The sequence below is a fragment of the Oncorhynchus gorbuscha genome, linkage group LG08, assembly GCF_021184085.1.
Source record: "Oncorhynchus gorbuscha isolate QuinsamMale2020 ecotype Even-year linkage group LG08, OgorEven_v1.0, whole genome shotgun sequence".
Taxonomy (NCBI): domain Eukaryota; kingdom Metazoa; phylum Chordata; class Actinopteri; order Salmoniformes; family Salmonidae; genus Oncorhynchus; species Oncorhynchus gorbuscha.
Genome location: NC_060180.1, coordinates 16776186 through 16802016, shown reverse-complemented (window position 1 = coordinate 16802016; position 25831 = coordinate 16776186). Strand labels below are relative to the sequence as shown.

The 25831-nt window shown below is 42.1% G+C and overlaps 1 protein-coding gene across 1 annotated transcript in view; it reads left to right on the top strand.

Annotated features, from left to right (window-relative positions):
* The window catches only part of pcsk2 (proprotein convertase subtilisin/kexin type 2), a 73807-nt gene that overhangs the window by 28778 nt on the left and 19198 nt on the right, over nucleotides 1-25831 (top strand). Inside the window, exons 6-11 of the mRNA XM_046358637.1 lie at nucleotides 2429-2505; nucleotides 6531-6619; nucleotides 8464-8639; nucleotides 18986-19201; nucleotides 20983-21083; nucleotides 23254-23481. Coding sequence (XP_046214593.1) covers nucleotides 2429-2505; nucleotides 6531-6619; nucleotides 8464-8639; nucleotides 18986-19201; nucleotides 20983-21083; nucleotides 23254-23481 — 887 coding nt within the window. The remainder of the gene's footprint in view (nucleotides 1-2428; nucleotides 2506-6530; nucleotides 6620-8463; nucleotides 8640-18985; nucleotides 19202-20982; nucleotides 21084-23253; nucleotides 23482-25831) is intronic.

The following is a 25831-nucleotide window of genomic DNA, read 5'->3' as shown; positions in this document are numbered from 1 at the left end:
AAGAAACACATCAACACCACCCTCCTAGACACCCTGGACTCACTCCAATTTGCATACCGTCCCCACAGGTCCACAAATGACACCATCGCAATTGCTCATCACACTGCCCTCTTCCACCTGGGCAAGAGGGAAAATAACTATGTGAGAATGCTGTTCATAGACTATAGATCAGCGTTCAACACCGTAGTCCCCTCTAAGCTCACCACCAAGCTAGGGACCCTGGGACTGAACACCTCTCTCTGCAACTGGATCCTGGACTTCCTGACAGGCGTGCCCCAGGTGGGGAGGGTAGGCCACATTCAGGGGTGCGGTGGGGCCTTTCGATCTGTCGAGTTAAGTGGAGCCTTTCGAGCTGTTTTGGTTCCTGACTCAATAATACCCTGCCATCTCCCTCAGAACATTAAAACGTATTGTATCCTTCACCAGCTCATATCTGTGTGAAGCTGGAATCAGCACTGCTCTTGTCTGCATTAAAACCAAATATCAAACCAGGTTGGATGTGACAGCAGAGATGAGATGCACACTGTTGATCACAGCCCCTGACTTTGAGAAGCTCTGACGTGACATGCATCAAGCATACCCATCTCATTAGTGGTGGTGAGATAATGATGCTTTCAAGACAACTGGAAACTCAGAAAATCACTAGGTCAAATCATGACATCATTGATCTTCAGGTCGGAAAGTCTGAGCTTTAGAGGCCCGAGTTCCCGACTTGGAGTTGGATGACTGTTCAAAGCGATTTTTCCCAGTCGGAGCTAGTTTTTTCTCCCAAATTCCAGTTGTCTTGAACCTACTGAAGTCGGAAGTTAGAGAATTATGAGTTCCCAGTTTCCAGTTGTTTTGAACGCGACAGAGACATTATGCCAGACACATTTGAAATTGTCCATCATAGCCCCTCATTAAAAAAGTCAACATTGGTTGTTAATTACATAATGGTTTTTACATGGTTGGGGTCGCTAGAATTTTGAGATATCAAAATGGGGTCGTGGACTAAAAGAATTTGAGAACCCCTTGTCTACAGGGTGGAGGTCAAAGACTTGGCAATGTGGTGCCATGACAACAACCTCAATGTCAGTAAGACCAAGGAGCTGATCGTGGACTACAGGAGAAAGAGGGGAGAGAACGCCCCCATCCACATCGATGGGGCTGTAGTGGAACAGGCAAGAGCTTCAAGTTCCTTGGTGTCCACATCACTACGGACTTAACATGGTCCACACACACCCGCACAGTTGTAAAGAGCAGCACCTCATCCCACTCAGGAGGCTGAAATTGGCCCTTGGATCCTCAGAAGGTTCTACAGCTGCACCATGATGAGAATCTTGACTGGATGCATCACTGATTGGTATGGCAAAGCGTTACCCAGGGCATCACTGGGGCCGAGCTCCCTGCCATCCAGGACCTCTATCACGCGGTGTCAGTGGAAGAATTGCCAAAGAATTCAGCCACCCAACCCCAGACAGTTGAATCTGCTGCCGTCCGCCAAAGCATCAGATCTCAGACTAACAGGCTTCTACCCCAAGCCATAAGACTGCTAAATAGTTCATTAAATGGTTACACGGGATATCTGCATTGACAATATCTTGCACTGACTCTATGCACACTCACAAGACTATGAGCTCAAAAGCAAGCATTTCATGGTTGGTGGATTTGTAGATCTGTTTGTGTGTGCGTGCCTATGTGAGTGAGTGTGGCTGCAGGGCAGGCCAATTGCTGATTACGCAGCATGGATTGATGACTCTCCGACAGATGTGCTTCTAATGCATCTGTTTTCTCCTGCTTTTCCGCTGTTAATTCCGCTTCTATTACTTTTGGCCACGTGGAATTAAATGGCGGGAATAATTGGTGTGTCAGTGTCTCAGCCGCTGTTCCCTGCTGTGACCATGCATTACCATCATATTAGTACTGTGTGTGTGTATGTTTGTGCGAGTGAGCGTTTTGGATATTTTCTTCATATTTATCTGTTCCACGTGACATGCTTCCATCAGACTGAAAGGTCTTCATTATAGCATGTTTTTGCATGAGGACATTCTACAAGAAAATTCTCGAAGCAATCAACCTTTTAATTATTCTGCCAGGTTAAGAACAATTGGACTCAGTGTTGTCCAGAAAAGTGTTTTACTCACACATGTTGCGTAACTGAGAGGAAAATGAATAGAAGAATCTGAAACGTCACAACACAGTGAACCACACCCAATATACAGAGGCTGCAACAACAAAAACATCAGTTGAGTCGTTAGTAAAGCGACACTTCACAGCGGTCTAGGTTGGGTCTGGATAAGACAAGACTAGATTTGAGAAGGTCACTGCACCTCTATTGGATGCTCTGTAGTTTTGTGTTACCGTTACCTTCTTGTTTCTCTCACTCTCTCTTCTTCCTGTTGTGTCTTGTAGCCTGTCTGATTAAACTGTTTGTGTTCGGTCTTTTCAGAACGCCGAGGCCAGTTATGACTTCAGCAGCAATGACCCATACCCATACCCCCGCTACACTGATGACTGGTTTAACAGGTAAAAACCAGCTGCCCCTCACCCCTCTAAAGTAATCTGCCCCATAAGAATTCATCACACAGTTATATTTGTATTACTGTTTTTCCATTTGTTTGTGTGTTTGTGTGTTTGTGTGTGTGTGCACTACCTGTTAGTGTATTCAATTATATGTGTGTTAATGTGTATACTTGTGTGGGCATGTGTGTGCTACCTGTCAGTGTATTAAATTATGTGGTGTGTGTGTGTGTGTGTGTGTGTGTGTGTGTGTGTGTGTGTGTGTGTGTGTGTGTGTGTGTGTGTGTGTGTGTGTGTGTGTGTGTGTGTGTGTGTGTGTGTGTGTGTGTGTGTGTGTGTGTGTGTGTGTGTGTGTGTGTGTGTGTGTGTGTGTGCATGCATGAATGTATGTTTGCAGAGGAGTGAGGCAGAGGAGTGAGTTTGAGCTTTGTGTCTGATAAACTCTGTTCTCCTTGGCTTGGCCAGGGTGTAGCAAGTCCCCTTGCCTGTATTGATTTTGTGCTGCCTTTAACCAGCTCAAAAACACCCTGTGGCGAACTGCACTAGCATCGAATAGTCCCCGCGATATGAAACTTTTCAGGGATGTCAGGAACCAATACACACAGTCAGTTAAGAAAGCAAAGGCTAGCTTTTTCAAACAGAAATTTGCATCCTGAAGCACTAATTCCAAAAGGTTTTGAGACACTGTAAAGTCCATGGAGAATAAGAGTACCTCTTCCCAGCTGCCCACTGCACTGAGACTAGGAAGCACTGTCACCACTGATAAATCCATGATAATCAAGAATTTCAAGAAGCATTTCTCTACTGCTGGCCATGCTTTCCACCGGGCTGCCCCAACCCTGGCAAACAGCTCCGCACCCCCCGCAACAACTGGCCCAAGCCCCCCCAGCTTCTCCTTCACCCAAATCCAGACATCTGATGTTCTGAAAGAGCTGCAAAATCCGGATCCCTACAAATCAGCTGGGCTAGACAATCTGGACCCTCTCTTCCTAAATGTATCTGCCGCCATTGTTGCAACCCCTATTACTAGTCTGTTCAACCTCTTTTTTGTATCGTCTGAGATTCCTAAAGATTGGAAAGGGGCCGCGGTCATCCCCCTCTTCAAAGGGGGAGACACTCTAGACCCAAACTGTTACAGACCTATATCAATCCTGCCCTGTCTTTCTAAAGTCTTTGAAAACCAAGTTAACAAACAGACCACCGACCATTTTGAATTCCACCGTACCTTCTCCGCTATGCAATATGGTTTCCGAGCTGGTCACGGGTGCACCTCAGCCACACTCAAGGTCCTAAACGATATCATAACCGCCATCGATAAAAGACAGTACTGTGCAGCAGACTTCATCGACCTGGCCAAGGCTTTCGACTCTGTCAATCACCGTATTCTTATCGGCAGACTCAACAGCCTTGGTTTCTCCAATGACTGCCTCGCCTGGTTCACTAACTACTTCTCAGATAGAGTTCAGTCTGTCAAATCGAAGGGCCTGTTGTCCGGACCTCTGGCAGTCTCTATGGGGGTGCCACAGGGTTCAATTCTCGGGCTGACTCTTTTCTCTGTATATATCAATGATGTCGCTCTCGCTGCGGGGTGATTCTTTGATCCACCTCTACGCAAACAACACCATTCTGTATACATCTGGCCCGTCTTTGAACACTGTGTTAACAAACCTCCAAACAAGCTTCAGCGCCATACAACACTCCATCCCTGGCCTCCAACTGCTCTTAAATTCTAGTAAAATGAAATGCATGCTCTTCAACCGATCGCTGCCCGCACCCGCCCGCCCGACTAGCATCACTACTCTGGACGGTTCTGACTTAGATGTGGACAACTACAAATATCTAGGTGTCTGGTTAGACTGTAAACTCTCCTTCCAGACTCACATTTAAGCATCTCCAATCCAAAATTACATCTGGAATTGGCTAACCTATTTCGCAACAAAGCCTCCTTCACTCATGCTGCCAAACAGACCCTCGTAAAACTATCTATCCTACTGATCCTTGACTTCAGCGATGTCATTTACAAAATAGCCTCCAACACTCTACAAAGCAAATTGGATGCAGTCTATCACAGTGCCATCCGTTATTGTCACCAAAGCCCCATATACTACCCACCACTGCGACCTGTATGCTCTCGTTGGCTGGTCCTCACTACATATTCGTCGCCAAACCCACTGGCTCCAGGTCATCTATAAGTCTTTGCTGGGTATAGCTCCGCCTTATCTCAGCTCACTGGTCACCATAGCAACACCCACCCGTAGCACGCGCTCCAGCAGGTATATTCCACTCGTCATCCTTAAAGCCAACACCTCACTAGCTTTAAGTGTCAGCTGTCAGAGCAGCTTACCGATCGCTGCAGCTGTACACAGCCCCTCTGTCAATAGCCCATCCAACCAACTACCCACCTCATCCCCATATTTGTTTTTGTTTTTCTGCTCTTTTGGACACCAGTATTTCTACTTCCTCATCCTCATCTGCACATCTATCAGTCCAGTGTAATTTGTAATTCATTGTAATTAATTCGCCACTATTGGCCTATTTATTGCCTTACCTCCTTACTTCATTTGCACATACTCTGTACAGATATTTATATTGTGTTATTGACTGTACGTTTGTTTTTCCCATGTGTAACTATGTGTTGTTATTTTTGTCACACTGCTTTGCTTTATCTTGGCCAGGTCGCAGTTGTTAATGAGAACTTGTTCTCAACTGGCCTACCTCGTGAAATAAAAAATATATATAAAAGAATCTCGCCACGTAGCTCTAGTCATTAATATCTTTGGGCACTCATAGCTGCTGCATTACTGCAGTCCACAACATATACCGCCCAGACTAGTTATTAAGGAGATATATCATGTGAGGTAGGTACTGTGAGTTAGAAGATATTGTGTGTTGCAATTTGTTCCTGCGTATCTGTATGAGTGGAAGTGAAGATTGGCTGATAAATTATGGATTCATTTAGTTTGATAGCTTGTCATCTATAGAGTATTTAGACACAGTTTAAATATATTATTTATTTGGATGAGTAGGCAACCTTGCTTTACATTCCAGTGATGTAAATCTACCTAGACAACGCACTCTGTGAGATCTTCTACAGGTATGAGAGATACACAGAGATACGGTGGCTAGATTGGCATTTGTCCACTCGCTCCTGTCTGCAGTGCTCACAGGGGCGACCTTATGTCCGATAGCGTCGTATCTTTCTCCCATCGCCAACTCAGACTTCATGACCCACTGTTGCCGAGGGCACCTCAAGGACTAGACGATTAAACATAGAGAACACCATCTACCCTCACTGCTCTCCACTCTCCACCACACGTGTGTGTGTGTGTGTGTGTGTGTGTGTGTGTGTGTGTGTGTGTGTGTGTGTGTGTGTGTGTGTGTGTGTGTGTGTGTGTGTGTGTGTGTGTGTGTGTGTGTGTGTGTGTGTGTGTGTGTGTGTGTGTGTGTGTGTGTGTGTGTGTGTGGTGTAGCGTCGTCGCTGCTGAATTAGTGCAGTGCAGGACTCGGTGGCTAATTAGCTGTTTGTTTATAAATAGCAGACTTTCTGTGGCAAGGCATGCTGGGAAAGCCGAGAGGGCTCACTGCAGCTACCCTGTGGGAAGCCCCCACACACACAAACACACAGGCACATAGGCATGTGCACACACACACAACGCAATTTTGCCTTCGTATGACCTTTTAAAATGCCATCTCCTCAACCAACCATCGGATTTTAATGCAAATCGTAGATTCTACCAATTTCTTAATCTTCTTTCGAATGAATGTAGTAGGAATTGTTGAAGCTAATGTTATCCAGGTGGCGCAATGGGCTGATTCCTCATTCTAATTCTTATTGATTTGTGCCCCAACCGGTAATTTGTGTCTTCCAACCGGTAATCCTATTCCTGATAGACATAATAGGTTTAAAACAGAAGTCACAAAGTCTACAATGGGTGGTTAAAGACCTGGTACATTGACCTAATACATCGATTCCCAATATGTTTTCCAACCTTAGCCCATTCCCCAATCTATCAGTGTGTTTCTGTGTGTAGTCATGGAACAAGATGTGCTGGTGAGGTGTCTGCAGCAGCCAACAACAACATCTGCGGAGTGGGAGTGGCCTACAACTCTAAGGTGGCAGGTATGTAGACTACTCTAATACTGTGGTAAATAACAGCTGGCTTGGATGTAAAAGTACTCGTGATCACAGTCATCTTTGAAAACTTGTAAAAGTGGCAGTCATAATAACCTATCCAATGCTTTTCAACTTTAGTAGTAGATGTAGGAAGAATCAAGTTGGCTACATAGCCATTTCTTCCGCCCTTGTAGCTAGTGATAGCTGGTGACAGTGATCAAAGATTATCTACACGGAGGATACCAAACATTAGGAACACCTTCCTAATATTGAGTTGCACCTTCCCCTTTTGCTCTCAGAACAGCCTCAATTCATCGGGGCATGGACTCTACAAGGTGCCGAAAGTGTTGCACAGGGATGCTGGCCCCTGTTGACTTCAATAATTCCCACAGTTGTGTCAAGCCTTGCACCTACTACCATACCACCTTCTGAATGGCACACATACACAATCAATGTCTCAATTTTCTAAAGGCTTAAAAATCCTTCTTTAATCTGTCACCTCACCGTCATCTATACTGATTGAAGTGGATTTAACAAGTGTCGACATCCGGAGGACATCCGCCAACCTATCAGAACTGACATGTTGTCCACTCAATCAAAGGATCAGATAATTAAACTAGTACTGAAAGCATAAGCTACAGCTAGCTAGCACTGCAGTGCATACAATGTGGTGAGTAGTTGACTCAAAGAGAGGGAAAGACAATAGTTGGTCTTTTTTGAACAAATGTATTTCTTTTAAGAAATGTTGGAGAAGCTGCAGAGAGAGAGACAGAGACTGAGCTATATTTCATTGTATTTTTTTCACTTTCACTTACTTGCAGCGAGCATACTTATCCTACTCAAACATCTGGCTCAAACAGAGAGAAATGCTATTTATGTGTCACGGAGGACTAGGAGTGGAAGGTAGGAATCAGGTGCAGAGAGCAGAGGGTTTAAGGACAAATGGCAATTTATTCAGGCACAAAATGATCATGCCCAAACACCGGGCGAAAAACACTGACCAACCCAAAACACAGGGTAACACGGTCTGGAGCACAATAACACCTCCAACTCAAAACGTGGACACAAAATTATCACGCACAAACAAGAGCGGGCTTCACAAGCTTAAATAGGCGAGCAAATCAAGAAAACATAAATAGGAACAGGTGCAACTAATAAGACTAAACTAACAGAAAGGGAAAAGGGATCGGTGGCGGCTATTAGGCCGGTGACGACGACCGCCGAGCGCCGCCAGAACAGGCAGGGGAGCCAACTGTCGGCGGGAGTCGTGACATTATGTTAGCTATGTTAGTTATTATAATTATTATAGTCAAGCCATAAAGAAAATTCCCAGCTATCACATAACTTCCTGAGAACCATAAGTTACTTAGAGCTTGATGAAAGTGTGGTTGTCTTATGGTTATATTGCATACAACCTTCCAACAACTTTGTGGGAATGGTGCAGGATAGTTGCTTGGCATTTTTGGAACCTGACAAAAAAACGTTATTTTCTTGGTATTTCATTACGTTTCCTAAAAGTTACAAAATGTTTACATTTCATTTCAATGTTGATAACCTATCATTTCCATTCTCAGAGTGTTAATAAAACCTTCCAGGAAGACTTTCAAGGAACCATAATAAACGTTCTCAGAACCTCCCTGCAAACTAAAAATAAACGTTCTCAGAACGTTTAAAAAACATTCAGATTTACCAGTATGTATGGTTTGTTCCCACAACCAATTTGAAACCAAAAACAGGAACCAAATGTGCTAGCTGGGGATATTCAGTTAACAGTGACTTAGAACTGTAATAGTGTGTACCTTACACTCTCTGTCTCTCCACCTGCCTACTGTTCTCCTCCTGCCCCCCAGGTATCCGCATGCTAGACCAACCCTTCATGACGGACATCATCGAGGCATCGTCCATCAGCCACATGCCCCAGGTCATTGACATCTACAGTGCCAGTTGGGGGCCCACCGATGACGGCAAGACAGTAGACGGACCCCGAGAGCTCACTCTGCAGGCCATGGCTGACGGAGTCAACAAGGTACTCACACACGCACATGCACACACACACAAACGCAAAAACACTGGTCTAACTGTGGACAGCAGGGTTATAGAGTACTTGTCTTACTCAGATAACTGGGTTCTTCGAATAGGCACACAGTATATAAGACTCGAGTCACAAAATTGGAAAAAGCACAGCTTTACACAAGAACAGCCTTGCTGTTAGACACTTTCAGAGACACCCTGGAACACACAGTTATTTAGCATACTGCCTGTGCCAGTGACAATTAGCTGCTTGATTAATCATAATACCACATGCAGAGGGGTAGTCTGGTCTGCTCTGACCAGATCTCAAGCAGCATTACTGAATAGGTGCAAAATGTGTTCTAAGCCTGGCTAAGATAAGCACAACTAATCAGCAGTATTTCACTCAGCCTTTTAATATATATATATATATATATATATATATATATATATATATATATATATACAATATGTACACCATTACGAAGGTTAGGCAGGATGCACTTTGTAAAACAACAACCCAAGATGAGAATCATTCAATTAGCATTTTTTCCATTGAACAGCCATGCATGTTTCCTCAATTTTCTTCAACAGTTAGGGAACACTTGTCACCCCCACCCTGGTCCAATCACTTCACTCTAAACGAGTCACTTAGTTTGCATCTTGAGCGAGGCGGCTTCGTTTTGCAAATTGACGTGGATAATGGAAACAAATCACACGGAATGTTCCGGGACGGCGCTAGGTATATGAGAGTGCTTGTTGGAGCACCGGAGACAGAAGCCGTGCACATAGGTGATCTCACCGTATTTCAAACAGCACTTTGCAATGGAAATGGAAAGGGAGGTATAGATGTGGAGAGAGGGACACGTACGTAACTCTGGTGAACCTAGATCCTCCACAAATAAACAGAAGGGATTTGAGATGCAGATACCTCTCGTGCTAAATCTTCAACTGGAGTGGGATACTTAAGTGTTTCATATCACCCAACTGGGCACAAACCGGTTGAATCAACATTGTTTCAATGTCATTGTGGAAAATACTGTACATTGGATTTGAAAAAGGTAATCACTGTTGTTCCGAGGATGACATTTAAACCACAGGATTATGTCATTATGGTAACCAAATGTCAACATAGACAAACCTTTTACAACATTTGTTGAATTAGTACCTTGAAACCAGATTTTCTAAATGATATCTCATTCAGAAAATAAACTATAGGCTTGGCAGCACCTCCTACTGGATCTATCAACATCTACCCTTTGGTCTCCCATCCAAGGTTTTAACCAAGCCCAACCTTGCTTAGCTATGATATTTGTTACTGACTATTACCAATGTACTATCGTGAGAATGATTGTTGAGCACTCCCCACTTAATAATAGATTCACGGTTGCTTTCGAAGCCATTCCAAAGGGTAGGTTTAACAGAGCAAATTAAATGTGCTATTTAGTCCTCTAGCATGTGTAAAGTCATCAACAGCAATCACTTCAATTCATCCCAGAATTCAACTAAAAATAGACAATACAATAGGTCTAAGGTTTCAAGCTCTGATTTACATTTAAAATGTGATACTATTTAGTGATGTTGAATTGTGTGTCGTTGTCAACGCAACCAAATATAAACATTTGAAGGATCTGTATCTTCTGCCTGGAAAATTCCATCTGTGCCAATAATTAGCCTGGCTTTAATTCCAGTTTGCCTCCAAATTAATCATCAACCAAAATTCCAAGTTAAAGAGTAGGACTAAATCAAATCTAACGTTATTTAAAAAGGAATTTAAAGTTGGATTGAATTTGATTTAGTCCTATTCTTTTGAGGACTAAGTCAGTGGTTACTGTAACTATACATTTCTTTTTATGTAATCATACAAAGTGTGCATGTTCAGGATATCATACAAATATCGTCACAGGTCTTTGGATCTTCACAATTGCTGCAATAATCTGTGCAGAATCTCTGTGCAGAATCTCTGTGCAGAATCTCTGTGCAGAATCTCTGTGCAGAATCTTGAACGGCATTGGTCATTTGAACCATGTACTTTTCATGTAATCTCAGCTGCAATCCAGGTCATTTGGTTCTGCTATTAGATGAATCACAGTGATAACATTTTCATCTGTTGTACAAATAAACAAAATATCTGGAATTTGTTTGTGCATTCAGATGGCTGAAAGCATAGTGATACACATTGGAAATTCAACTAATTTTGGCTGTCTTTTTGAGTGGGTGAGTCTAGGCTGTAATCTCTGTGATAAAAGTCTCAACCAAATATTACCCAAATGATCCATGTTGAAATGACATAGTGTGCCCAGTGAGAGCCCATTTGTCATCCCCAAACTGCTTTATGATATGGATATGTTGTTTGCTCCTTTCAATTCACACGGTGTATCTGTTTCGTATCTGATTGTTATGGACAAGAAGAGAGTCGCTATAATAGAGAGAGAGAGAGAAAAAATAAGATGGTTTGGAACAATATAATACAATACATTACCTTGTTCAGAGAACAGAGAATGCCCTCTTGGAACACTTAGTCCCCTTTTCTTAGCCACTTTCTCAACCCGTTACTGAAATGACCAACCAGTATGCTAATTCGGATTAGATTGGGATTGGGTTCAACAGGGCTCAATCAGATTTGTAATTTTACACCCATGGACAGATTCCATATTCAATTGCATTAACCGGAAATGGAACTGACCCTGGCTTTGATGCTGAGGGTCAAGCTCGGTGGCTTTTCCATCACATTACCTCTCTGTATCCACTCCTATGAGCTCAGTGGCCATACATGTAAGGAGAGGAGAAAATGAATGCAATCAAGAAAACTAATAGCATCCGCCTGGGCACACCACATCATTTCAACCTGGATAATTGGGTAATATTTGATTGAGACCTTGATCAATGAGATTAAATCAAATCAAATTTTCTTGGTCACATACAGCACACATATTTAGCAGATGTTATTGTGGTTGTAGCGAAATGCTTGTGTTCCCATCTCCAACAGTGCAGTAGTATCTAACAAGTCACAACAATACACACAAATCTAAAAGTAAAAGAATGGAATTAAGAAATATACTGAAAAATAATAGGACGAGCAATGTCGGCCTGGCATTGACTAAAATACAGTAGAATACAGTATATACATATGAAATGTATAAAACAGTATGTAGACATTATTAAAGTGTCTCGTGTTCTATTATTAAAGTGACCAGTGATTCCATGTCTATGTACATAGGTCAGCAGACTCTATGGTGCTAGAATGAGTGACCGGGTGATAGCCGGCTAGTGATGGCTATTTAACAGTCTGATGGCCTTGAGATGCTGTTTTTCAGCCTCTCGGTCCCAGCTTTGATGCACCTGTACGGACCTCGCCTTCTGGATGATAGTGGGGTGAACAGGCCGTGGCTCTGGTGGTTGATGTCCTTGATGATCTTTTTGGCCTTCCTGTGACATTGGGTTCTGTAGGTGTCTTGGAGGGCAGACAGTGTGCCCCCGTTGATGTGTGGGGCAGACGGCATTACCCTCTGGAGAGCCCTGTGGCTGCGGAAGGTGTAGTTGCCGTACCAGGCATTGATACAGCCCAACAGGATGCTCTTAATTGTGCATCTGTTTGGCCTTCTTCGCCACACTGTCTGTGTTGTGGAGAATTTCAGATTATCAGTGATATGTACGCAGAGGAACTTGAAGCTTTTCATCTTTTCCAATGCAGTCCCGTCGATGTGGATAAGGGCGTGCTCCCTCTGCTGTCTCCTCAAGTCCATTATCAGTTCCTTTGTTTTGTTGACATTGAGGGAGATGTTATTTTCCTGGTTTATCTCAATACTTTGTTATATAGCCTTTGTTGGCAATGACAGAGGTCAAACGTTTTCTGTAAATCTTCACAAGGTTTTCACACACTGTTGCTGGTATTTTGGCCCATTCCTCCATGCAGATCTCCTCTTGAGCAGTGACGCCAAAAAATAGTACGCAAGTATAAACACCATGGGACCACTCAGACTTCATACCGCTCAAAAAGGAGATGCGTTCTGTCTCCTAGAGATGAACGTACTTTGGTGTGAAGGGTGCAAATCAATCCCAGAACAACAGCAAAGGACCTTGTGAACATGCTGGAGGAAACAGGTACAAACATATCTACATTTTTGGAGGAAGGAGAATTATGTGGATATATTGAAGCAACATCTCAAGACATCAGTCAGGAAGTTAAAGCTTGATCAAAAATGAGTCTTCCAAAGGGACAATGACCCCAATCATACTTCCATAGTTGTTGTGAAATGGCTTAAGGACAACAAAGTCAAGTTATTGGAGTGGCCTTCACAAAACCCTGACCTCAATCCCATAGGACATTTGTGGGAAAACTGAAAAAGCGTGTGCGAGCAAGGAGGCCTACAAACCTGACTCCGTTACACCAGCTCTGTCAGGAGGAATGGGCAAAACAAAATTGTGGGAAGCTTGTGGAAGGCTACCCTAAATGTTTGACCCAAGTTAAACAATTTAAAGGCAATGCTACCAAATACTAATGGAGTGTATGTAAACTTCTGTCCCACTGGGAATGTGATGAAATAAATAAAAGCTGAAATAAATCATTCTCTCTACTATTATTCTGACATTTCACATTCGTATAATGAAGTGGTGATCCTAACTGACCTAAGACAGGGAATTTTTAAATGTCAGGAATTTTGAAACTGAGTTGAAATGTATTTGGCTAAGGTGTATGTAAACTTCTGACTTCAACTCTATTGTTTCTTTTTTCTTTTCTGATAGTGGATATAACATTGAAGATCTGACGTTGTTTTAAGGAACAAATTCAACATATTTTATATAAGGTTTGTGTATGTTGACATTTGGTTACCATAATGACATAATCCGGTGGTAGACATGTTAAATGTTTTTCAAACCCAATGTATTTTCAACATAAATTCCACGTCACAATACGTTGACAAATGAAGCAATGCTGATTGAACCAGTTTGTGCCCAGTGGGATACAGCTCTGGTATGTTTGTACAACCAGGAATGGCTCCCTCCCACATCGTTCCACAATATTAGCTCAACAGCTAGAGCTAATGAGTAAACAATTATAGTGCTTTGACTAAACCTGAGATTTGTTTTGGTTGGTTTGTGGCACTAGTACTAAAATACACCATCTGTACTGTTGCTGGAGTGAATAAAAGACACCATCTGTACTGTTGCTGGAGTGAATAAAAGACGGTCATTCTCTCCCTCTCCAAAATGCATTTCCCCCCCTCTAACATCTTTCCTCTGCACGACTCTTCAAACTCCCACCTCTTTCTCGCGTTCTTTATGTAACTGATTGTCAGCAACAGAGGATGAGAGCTATCATAGCACAAATATGTGTCAGGTATTAGAGATTGAGGAAAATAAACCACAAACTAAAAGCTTGACACGGGTGATTCTCTACATGATAGCGTTATGGATATCTCTCTGACAAGGTAGCTACAGGTCTTGGTATAAAAACCATAAAATATGATCATCCAGAGGCGGAAATAACTTAACCATCTGCTATGACAGGCTCATTGTCCACCTTCCCCCCCAAATGCCTGGGAGGAATGAGAGAGCCTCAGGGTCAGTAGTTTCAGCCTTAAATCACACATACACATTTATGTTGTCTCCAATTTATATCTATCGCTGATAAACTGCCAAGGAAAGGGCTAATAATAGCCCATATTAATATATGTTGCCTTAGAAATGATGTTAATGAAATCATTAACTTGTTAACATCAGATAACATTAATACACTTGCCATCTCTGAAAGTCACTTAAATCATTCCCTTGATGACACAGCAGTAGCAATACAAGGATATAACATATACAGAAAGGAATGCCTTTAGGGGAGGTGTTGCTGTATATATTCAGAGCCTTATTCCTGTGAACTTAGAGAAGATCTCCTGTCAAATGTCGTTGAAGTGTTATGGTTGCAAGTTTACATCTAAAGCCTCTTTTTTGGGGGTGCTGCTATTGGCCACCAAATGCTAACTGTCAGTATTTGAATTACGCTATTTTTAATTATTTATTTCTTTACAAATGACTTACACAAAGCTAGAATGACACACTCTACAAGTCAGCACCCAAAGCCAGTGAACTTACTGAAATTCAAAATAAGGAGATACAGTCAGTATCCGAATGGGTGATTAATAATAAACTGGTCTTAAATACATTTAAAACATTCTCTTAAGATCTAAAGCTCAACTGGAGTTGTACATAAAGTGTGTGCCCATTGAGCAAGTTGAGGAAGCTAAACTCCTAGGTATAACATTGGATGGTCAATTATCATGGGCAAGTGATATTGACAACGTTGTTGTGAAGATGTGTAGCGATACTGTCATAAAAAGATATTCAGAATTTTTCACACAAAAATCAACTACTAGTTGTACAGGCTCTGGTCTCGTCCCATCTGAGTTTTTTTGTAAATCGCTTTGGTACTGTTTTCACAAGTATGTGATGCATTTTCACAACTCTTAGTACAAAATGTCAAACTGGCCATATTTGTAACGCAGCCAGTCTTTCATTCAAAACCTGTCATTGTGCATTCATTTGGATTGTAAACATCTCTCCCCAGACAACCATTGATTCAAAATATGCATTTATTGTGAAATGTAATGAGAAAATTGTCTTAATCATCTAAATGCAACATAATGATATCTTTTCAATTTAGTCGTTTTAATGACCATTTAATCAAATAGCAAACAATGCAAGATACACATTTCAAATTGCCCTTAGAAGTGTTGAAATTAATATGCTACAGAACTGTAAATTTGACCATTTTCACATTAGGCAATACACTTACATTACCAAACAAAATTGACAGAAAATATATCATTTCCATAAAATCTATACAATGGGAAATCAAAGGTGTGGTCATTGAAGACATCCTCGACAATTATTCATGCCAATTTTTATATATATTTTTCAGATAGAGTTGAAACATAGGTGTGCTGTCTGAAATCAAAGGTAAGAAATTAAATGAATGAAAGTAAAACACAACGTTTAGTACGCATTCATTTGTATAAAATAAATTCCTATTCATTTTTAAACAACACCATACTAATGTTTTAACTTAGGAAGAGTTCAGAAATCAATATTTGGTGGAATAACCCTGATTTTCAAACACAACTTTCATGCGTCTTGGCATGCTCTCCACCAGTCTTTGACATTGATGTTGGGTGACTTTATGCCACTCCTGGTGCAACAATTCAAGCAGCTCGGCTTTGTTCGATGGCTTGTGACCATCCATCTTCCTCTTGATCACATTCCAGAGGTTTTCAATGGGGTTCAGGTCTGGAGATTGGGCTGGCCATGACAGGGTCTTGATCTGGTGGTCCTCCATTCACACCTTGATTGACCTGGCTGTGTGGCATGGAGCATTGTCCTGCTGGAAAAACCAATCCTCAGAGTTGGGTAACATTGTCAGAGCAGAAGGAAGCAAGTTTTCTTCCAGGACAAACTTGTATGTGGCTTGATTCATGCGTCCTTCACAAAGACAAATCTGCCCCCATTCCAGCCTTGCTGAAGCACCCCCCCAGATCATCACCGATCCTCCACCAAATTTCACAGTGGGTGCGAGACACTGTGTCTTGTAGGCCTCTCTAGGTCTCGCACCCACTGTGGAATTTGGTGGAGGATCTGTGATGATCCTCCACCAGACAACCATTGAGTCAAAAATGTCCACGGGGACCATTCCCACCTGTTTGATGGGTCCCATTCCCACCTCTTTGATGGGGCCCATGCCCACCTGTTTGATGGGTCCCATGCCCACCTCTTTGACGGGCCTCTTGTCCACGATCTTTTTGATTTATTCCTTCTATCCTGCTCCATGTTGAAAGACATTGCAAGTGTTCACACACACCCTTTTATATGATGACCCATTGTGCTTAGCACAATGTTAAGTCAATTAGCAATAACAAGTAGTCATTATGTATGGTAATCATCTATCATACATGTCATTTAGATGTTTATACTTTACAAACACACATTTTATTTCTATAGTTCTCAATTTCCATTTATAGTAGACACAGCAGTTTAAAATCTATAGGTTTACCAAACAGTTAAGTGATTAGCCAACCATTAAGCACAGTTGGATTAAGTGACAGTCAAATGTATTTAAACAAATGAGAAGCGAATCATATGAAAAGTATTGTGAGCATTGCATTGTGAAAGGCAATTACTTTGTATGAAAGTTATTTCTAGATGAAACACTGATTAGGTTTGCTGAAAAAGTTACTGTAGGATGTTGTGTGTTGTGCTTAACGTTTAGAAAAAAACAGACTTTTGATGATCTGTTTTTGAGTTTTGTACTAATAGTTGTGAAATTTTACCACATACTTGTGAAAATAGTACCAAAGCGAGAGAAAAAAAAACTGAATTACTGTCCGGTAATATGGTCAAGTACAGCAAAGAAAGACATAGCAAAGCTGCAACTGTCTCAGAACAGAGCAGCACACATTTCCCTTAACTGCTGTCGTGGAAATGACCACCAGGGACACCTGAAGTCAATATTAAATGAATCATTCTTTATTGACAGCTATCTGGAGAGGTTCCAACAAACTTAATGCACCATATTACACTTTGGTCGGGAGCTCCGTCGGGGCAGTCCCATTAGTTCTCTTATAAACTGCTTGCGCAGACAAGTTATATTTGCATGATTTACAGTATTCATTCTTCATTCAAAATTAACTTTTGGATCATTCATGTGACCGACCAATACCTAACGAGGCTTCTTCTCTCAAAGCTGAAACCTTAAAACTGAGATATTCCGTTCCGTTCTCAAAGCAATGTTCTGGACGTACTGCCAAATTGCTTGTACTAATAGTGAGGATTCCTCCCAGGCACGATCAATCAGTCACTTGCATGAACCCAGTCGAATTGGTTATTGGAAATGCACAAACATAAAATGTTCATTCACACTGCACATACAGAACTAACATCAACAACATGCATGCCCGTCTTTTCTGGTTGAAGGTTGACAAGAGATGATCTTCTCTTTGAGTTTTTATGAGAAATAATACTGTGATGAAATTTCCAGATTGTCGGCATAATCAAATAACATTGAGCCCAGACACCCATACATACAGTACACGACAAGACATGCCACCAGGGGTCTCGTCACAGTCCTCAAGTCCAAAACGAATTCACAGCAACTGACATTTTTATACAGAGCCATGATCGCATGGAACCCCCTTCCACCCCCAATTACTCAAGCAAACAGCACACTCTAACACACACACTATGATTTAGTTTTATTGTTTGTGTACTTTTTTTGGTTTCATTGTTTGTATATCGTTTTATTTTCAATTTGTGTGACTTTTCTTGTCTATCAGTGTATCAGTGTTTTGTTACTTGTCATGTATTGTGATTTTTGTGGACAACAGGAAGAGCAGCTCTGCTTTTTTAAAAGCTAATGGGATCCAAATAAACAAATAAGCAATTGCACATTGTTTGCTGTATTATTTGATAATAGTAGCAGTGGTAATAGTCATAGTAGCAGTTGTAGGGATAGTCAGTGTTTTAATTATACTGAACAAAAATATAAACGCAACATGTAAAGTAAATAAAATATCAATTGTTTTGCCATATACACGAAAAGGTTATTTCTCTCAAATTTTGGGCACAAATGTATTTACATCCCTGTTAGTGAGCATTTCTCCTTTGCCAAGATAATCCATCCACCTGACAGGTGTCGCATATCAAGAAGCTGATTAAACAGCATGATCATTTCACAGGTGCACCTTGTGCTGGGAACAATAAAAGGACACTCTAAAATGTGCTGTTTTGTCACACAACCCAATGCCACAGTTTTGAGGGAGCGTGCAATTGGCATGCTGACTGCAGGAATGTCCAACAGAGCTGTTGCCAGATAATTTAATGTTAATTTCTCTACCATGTCATTTTGAGAGAATTTGGCAGTACGTCCAACCAGCCTCACAACCACAGACCACGTGGGGCTGAGAAGTATTTCTGTCTGTAATTTAAGCCCTTTGAGAAAACCTCATTCTGATTGGCTGGGGCTGGCTCCCAAGTGGGTGGGCATATGTCCTCCCAGGCCCACCCATGGCTGCACCCCTGCCCAGCGATGTGAAATCCATAGATTATGGACTCATTTATTTATTTCTATTGACTGATATCCTTCTAGGAAATATAACTCAGTAAAATCTTTGAAATTGTTGCATGTTGCGTTTATATCTTTTTTCAGTATAGCATGATTGTAGTCATCATTAATAGCAGTTTTTATGATCATTGTTGGAACATTGTAAAATAATGTAACTAGTTTTACTACTACAGCACTACTGCTAATGTACTGCTTCCACTACCACTGTTTCTACCACTATCACACATGCTGAAGTCAGTTGATGTGTTGTCTCGTAGGGCCGAGGAGGGAAAGGCAGTATCTACGTGTGGGCATCTGGAGACGGCGGTAGCTATGACGACTGTAACTGTGACGGTTACGCCTCCAGCATGTGGACCATCTCCATCAACTCAGCAATCAACGATGGTCGTACGGCTCTGTACGATGAGAGCTGCTCCTCCACCCTCGCATCCACCTTCAGCAATGGGCGCAAGAGGAACCCCGAAGCTGGCGTGGTGAGTGTGTGAGAAAGAGTGTGAATGACAGAGAAAGAGAGAAAAAGAGAGCATGAGTGTGTGGTTGACCAAGTTCATCTCATTGTTATCCTCAGTCTGAGTACATTGAGTACACTGAGTGCTCAGATTTGTATGATTTCTATCCCTGAATCCAACCCTACAAAGACAAGGTTGCATAATGATGTGGTCTTTTCAGCCAACTTTCCATTGTTCTGTGTCGTTACGAGACATTAACTATTCACTGAAGACTGAATACCTATCCCTAGTTGTATGCACTCGTTCTCTGTGATTGATTGAGGGATTGTTCTATTCTCTTTCATTTGAACAATCCCCAGAGATGGAAACACGGCACTCAATCTATTCCTTATTTCAATGTATGTCAGCCCATTCAGCAGAAGAAAAGCTCTGGGATGAGACAGGGGAGGTTATAAGCCTGTGGTTTCACTGGGGGTGTGACATATCAGGTGGAGATTGAGGGGGCAGATGTGTGATTAGTTATACATCCCACTTTCTAACACAGTGTAACAAAGAACATCTGGGGTCCTCGAAGTATCAGGCACTGAGATAGACAGCTCACAATCTAGTGGTCCCCGATTTAATGTCTCCTCATGGTCTAGTTTTCATGGATAATGAAAGAAGATAGAAAAGAGGACTGGAACGAGGGAGATTGTTAAACCCTTTTCATCTCTGCTTACTGTCAAACAGGACATACAAGTATAAAATAGGATTTTACTATAAGGAAGATGTAGACAAGACACAGTATATTTTACTATTGTTCCCCATTTGTAGATTGTATGTGGTCTGGGATTTGTTCAGGTTATTGCTCATTTTAGAATACATAGAATATATATCGAGAACAAACTCTGTCCCTGAAATGGTCTGTTGGTCTAGAAGACAAGCCAGTTGCTCAACAACCCTGTGACTGTTTCATATCTGTCATCAGAGTAGAGGATTGGGACAATGACTTAGCAGAGACACATGGGCTACAACTGTCTGCTTTGTTGTTATTTCAGTATTTATCTGGGGAATTGTGTCACCGGGCAGAGTTATCACAAGACAATGTGTGAATCATCTGTGCCTTAGATAAATGCTCTGCGAGAGAGAGCGAGTGAGTGAGAGAGAGAGAGAGAGAGAGAGAGAGAGAGAGAGAGAGAGAGAGAGAGAGAGAGAGAGAGAGAGAGAGAGAGAGAGAGAGAGAGAGAGAGAGAGAGAGAGAGAGAGAGAGAAAATACCATCTGACCTTGATGGTCATACTACAGTCATTCTGGTCATACTCATCTGTTTTACTCACTCCTTTGAGTTTTCTCTTGCCACTTTGCCCCACGGTAGCTTGTTCTTCCGTTGTTTTGTTGTTCTGTAATTCGTAGGCAACTTTTTAAGAAAGCACCATATAAATACAATTTCATTTGATTGTGTTCAGTCAAGGCTATTCAATCATAGAGAATATTCTGACAAATAAATCCCCCTCTCAGTGTATTGATTTTCAAGAGATGTCTCTCTCCAATATGAGAACTGTATTTGGTATTTTGACTTTCACCAGGAAGCCAATGACGGTTGAGAAGAGACAGGAATTCCCTCGTGTGCTTCTCTCTCTCTCTGACTAATTGTATATTATATCTCATTATCTGTAATTAAATTACACATTATGAATCACATGTTTACTGAATCATTTGCATTTCTGAAGTCTTCTCTTCTCTTCTCCACTTTCCACTCCACTCCTCTCATTGAATGTTGTTATTCCACTGATATGATTACAGTCTTCCATGGTTGTTTTATACCAGGCCACCACGGACCTGTATGGAAACTGCACCCTGCGCCATTCTGGAACATCAGCAGCAGCTCCTGAAGCAGCCGGAGTGTTTGCCTTGGCATTGGAGGCCAAGTATGCACACACACACACACACACACACACACACACACACACACACACACACACACACACACACACACACACACACACACACACACACACACACACACACACACACACACACACACACACACACACACACACACACACACACACACACACACACACACACACACACACACACACACACACACACACACACACACACACACACAGGTCTTACAATCAGAGGAGAATATGGCTGTTCTAACTCTGTTAACATGGACAAGATGTGTTTCATAACTTCAGCTCCACACTGCCTGAAACCTTGGCTGTCTCATTACATATGACCTATTCCCTTCACTGTCTTTCTCTCCCATATTCTCTCTCACTCTCCCCCCTCCGTTTCTATCCTTCTCTCCAGAACACTTCACATCTTCCCTCTTCACAGAATCATTTATTAAACAAAGCTAGCATTAGGCCAATAGACCTACTCCATGAATAAAAGGGAAAGTTGTTTGTTGTCTTGCCCAGTTATTACTAAGTCTCTGTGTTCATGCCAGGGATACAAATCATATTTGGCCCGGCGTGTGTTCTTTATACCTCGTTACATGGCTGAAACACAAGGTTTCTATTGTAGATTTGGCCCAAAAGTGCACGTTCATGTTTTATGAATTACCAAATGGCCCATATACATGAACCAGAGCAACTCATCGCTAGTTGGTGATGTAAGATGATGGTGAAGTGTTCTCCCAGCATAGCCAGCCGGGACGCGTATGTCACGATGTTGCCCAGTGAATCGTACAAATACCGCAGCCCATTTAGACGATGATAAAATCCATAATTAATAATGCAACGTTTTGTTTTGGGGTTTTATTATGTTCAACAAAGATTACACTGTGGCAACAGCAATATTTACAAGTCTTTCATTTCATACATCATGAATTCACTGTTGATGTGAAGACTTATCTTAATTCGGTCCTTATGGTCTCGAAAATGTAAAACATATGCTAATGAAGTCAAATGGCACATTTGATCTGAATAATATAATACATTTTGACTTGATAGTTACTTTAGATCCTATGGGAGCATGTAAAGTGAAGTCCTGCCTCAGACCAGAGCTAGGCCAGGCTCCAGCTGCTCCCGGAAGACCAAAAAACGATATAAAAGTAGTATATTCTGAACATTCTATCTCACGTACAAGATGCAAGTACAAGGGTTTCTAGACAGGTTTCACCCACTGTCCCCAATCGTTTTCAATCCTTTTAACTCAGACAGCCCTTTTGCCACATTAAGGGCTGGTGTTGTTGTTCTCTATGCCATTAGCCAATGGCACAGACCAGGACTGTGTAAAGAGAAGCTGTTTGCTTAATACACAATAATGATGTTAGTGTCAGGGGCAGCGGATGCTAGCACTGGCTAGAGGTATAAAGCTGGTGTGTGTTAGTGAGTGCCGAGACCCTTTTTACTGGCCAAACACACTTGGACTGTGTGGTGTCAGGATTCAGTGAGTCAGCACAGAATAAAGCTGTTGTTCCACAGTAGAGATAAGCAGTAGAGACGTGCGGCCAGCCGTCTCAAAGCAGACCCTTTCATGTTCACACATCTGAGGCGTTATCATCAAAGTGTATCAAGAGATCAGACCTTCATTCCATTCATCACTTTTATGACAAAATGCACCAGAATCCATTCAGTCTCTTCTATTGGATGTGTTGATCATTTCCCTTACTTTGTGACTTAGAAGGAGATCTGGCACATGATTTGCTGGATTTTATCTTTATTTAACTAGGCAAATCAATTAAGAACAAATTCTTATTTTCAATGACGGCCTAGGAACAGTGGGTTAACTGCCTTGTTAAGGGGCAGAATGACAGATTTTTACCTTGTCAGCTCGGGGATTCGATCTTGCAACCTTTCAGTAACTAGTCCCGCGCGCTAACCACTAGGCTACCTGCCGCTCCACTCCATCTGATACTTTCCTGTACTGTGCTGTGCTGTGCTGTAGATGGGTGGTTTTGATAGCTTGCTTGTCAAGGTGAACAGAATAGATTCATTAACATGTTATCATCTACTGCCCCTGTCTGTGAAGTACTGTAGTGTTGAACGCGTATATTATAACCATAATCCCTGATCAGACACCTGTGTCCACCTGGTACACACATCTAACTCTCCTCTCCCTCCCTCTCCCCTCCTCACCCCACAGCCCCAACCTGACATGGAGGGACATGCAGCACCTGTCTGTGCTGACCTCCAAGAGGAACCAGCTTCATGATGAGGTGCACCAGTGGCGGAGGAACGGCGTGGGCCTGGAGTTCAACCACCTGTTTGGTTACGGTGTGCTGGACGCTGGCGGCATGGTCAAGATGGCCAAGGAGTGGAAGACCGTCCCTGAGCGTTTTCACTGCGTGGCTGGATCATTGCAGGATGTCCAGTAAGTGACTGGGTTCTCTTCAGACTTAGCAAATTACCGATCAGGCTGAAACTAGAATTAGTACTAAGATGTTAGTTTGTTTTGATAGGTTTGTTTGTATTTAGCTAAGTCTGCTCCAGTACCTGTCTGTGTGGTTCATCTGCAGTTAGACTCAAATTGTTACCTCTATCTGTCTGTAGAATAGGCCTGTGTGTTACAAAGTGCTTTGATGCTGATTACAGTGGGTTTACCTGGTCTGTGCTGTGGGGTGATAACCTCAGTGATATGATCCATACCTACCTGTTACAACTGCATGTCTGCCCTTGGTTTCCCCTTACCTCCCTCTCTCACTCCCCCTCACTATCTCATTCACTGTACCCTCTGCATCAGCCCGTTTCCGGAGCTTTGGACTTATGTCCTCCAGTGTCTCCCTGCGTGAGGCTCACAAGCACACACACACACACACACACACACACACACACACACACACACACACACACACACACACACACACACACACACACACACACACACACACACACACACACACACACACACACACACACACACACACACACACACACACTATAATTAGACCCCAACACATCGCTTGGCACAGCTTGCCCTAGCAACCCTGTCAATAAGACCGAGTAACAGGCGTGGAGGGACGTCATGACTGTCTGTGGGTGTGAAGGTGGATTCTGTGTGTGTGTCTGGGGGCGAGGTCGGTTTGTGTGTGTGCATACATGTGTGTGCGTGACTGCCCACATCTTCCTATGCTGACCTTTCAATAGATATCACCCCTCTCATTTTCCTTCCTAATCTGTGGTCCACAGTTGGGACGGCCATGGCAACACAGCAGAATGGCAACCAGAGTGTGTGTGTGTGTGTGTGTCTCAGAGGAGCCCAGTCATAGCAGAGTCAGTCGCTGGTGTGTGTGTGAAGATAAGGTGTGTATCTAAGCTCCTGTAATGACAGCCTTTAAGTCCAGTGTAGAAGAGGCTGCTTTTACACAGCAGGCCTGAAGTAGGACCCAAATCTAAATGCCAGTAGCTCAGGACCTGAAGCAAGGATATGCATATTCTTGGTACTATTTGAAAGGAAACACTTAAGTTTGTGGAAATGTGAAATTAATGTAGGAGTATATAGCACATTAGATCTGATAAACTTGTTTTTTGTTTGTTTTTTGCATCATCTTTAAATGAAAAAGTAAGGCCATACATTGACCTGGGAATCTACTTTAGATGTTGTCCACAAGAGGGTGGCATTGTGTGTGCAAAGTTTCAGACTGATACATTCAAGAATGACAGCTCTACATAATATTTTGTATCAAGTCTCCCAGGTGTCCCTCATGAGTTTGCCCAAATGTACCCAAGTGGCCGAATTGGTCAACTGATACATTTCCATGTACATAATTATAGAGAATATACAAAAAATATTATGGTAATAAAACATTTACGTTTACATACTCCCAGGAATGTGATCATTATCTTCGCTACAAAAAAGGTACTCATACCTCTAGATGGCCAGGTGGGGTGGGTGTGGAACTAGAGAGAGCAGAGGGGTCAGACTGGAGAAGCCAGTTCCTACATTTGAATGAGTGGGGGATGGACTTGAATGTGGTGTTGGAAGTTGGCTCCCACAAGTCATCTTACTCCCTACCACTATTGAACAATTCTGTTAGAACACAAGTTTTCTATTACTTATTTTATTTAACCTTTATTTTTTATTTTAGCAGGGGGAGAGCACTGCATGAATACATCAAATACACAAACATATATTATATAGAGTATGGGGAACACAATCACTATAATGAAATATGTGGATCAATAGGCAATAAGATGCATAGACTATACTAATATATTGTATGCCTCAGGTCTATATTATATAAACATATATAGAAATCAAATAGAAATATCTTACATGAATATGAAACCATTTTTAAAAAATGGATTAGCACGAGAAGCAAAAACCTATTTTTCTTACCGATATAAAGAAGTAAGGTTACCTTCTCCTTCCAATCTTTCTTGCATGCAGGACTCCTCATGTCGCTCTCCCGGTCAATTTCAACAATAATCTCATCCAAATGTGTATACTTGAAGATCGATTCAGCGTTTATACTCTTAGTAGCCATGTTGTACGTTTTAAGTTTTGAGAAAACTTTGTAGAAGAAAGCGAGTGCTGCGCAACGTAAACTGAAATAATCGCATTGCGCGCAGCCATAAGTCAATGGCTGTTACTCCTACAAAGGGACATCACATACCCATGTAAAGCCCAGCTCATTGGCTATCTAGCTAGCTATGTTTCAAAATGATAGGTGGTCATTGAACCAAGAGACTGTCAATCAAGTGACCACCGCCCGTCTCATTGG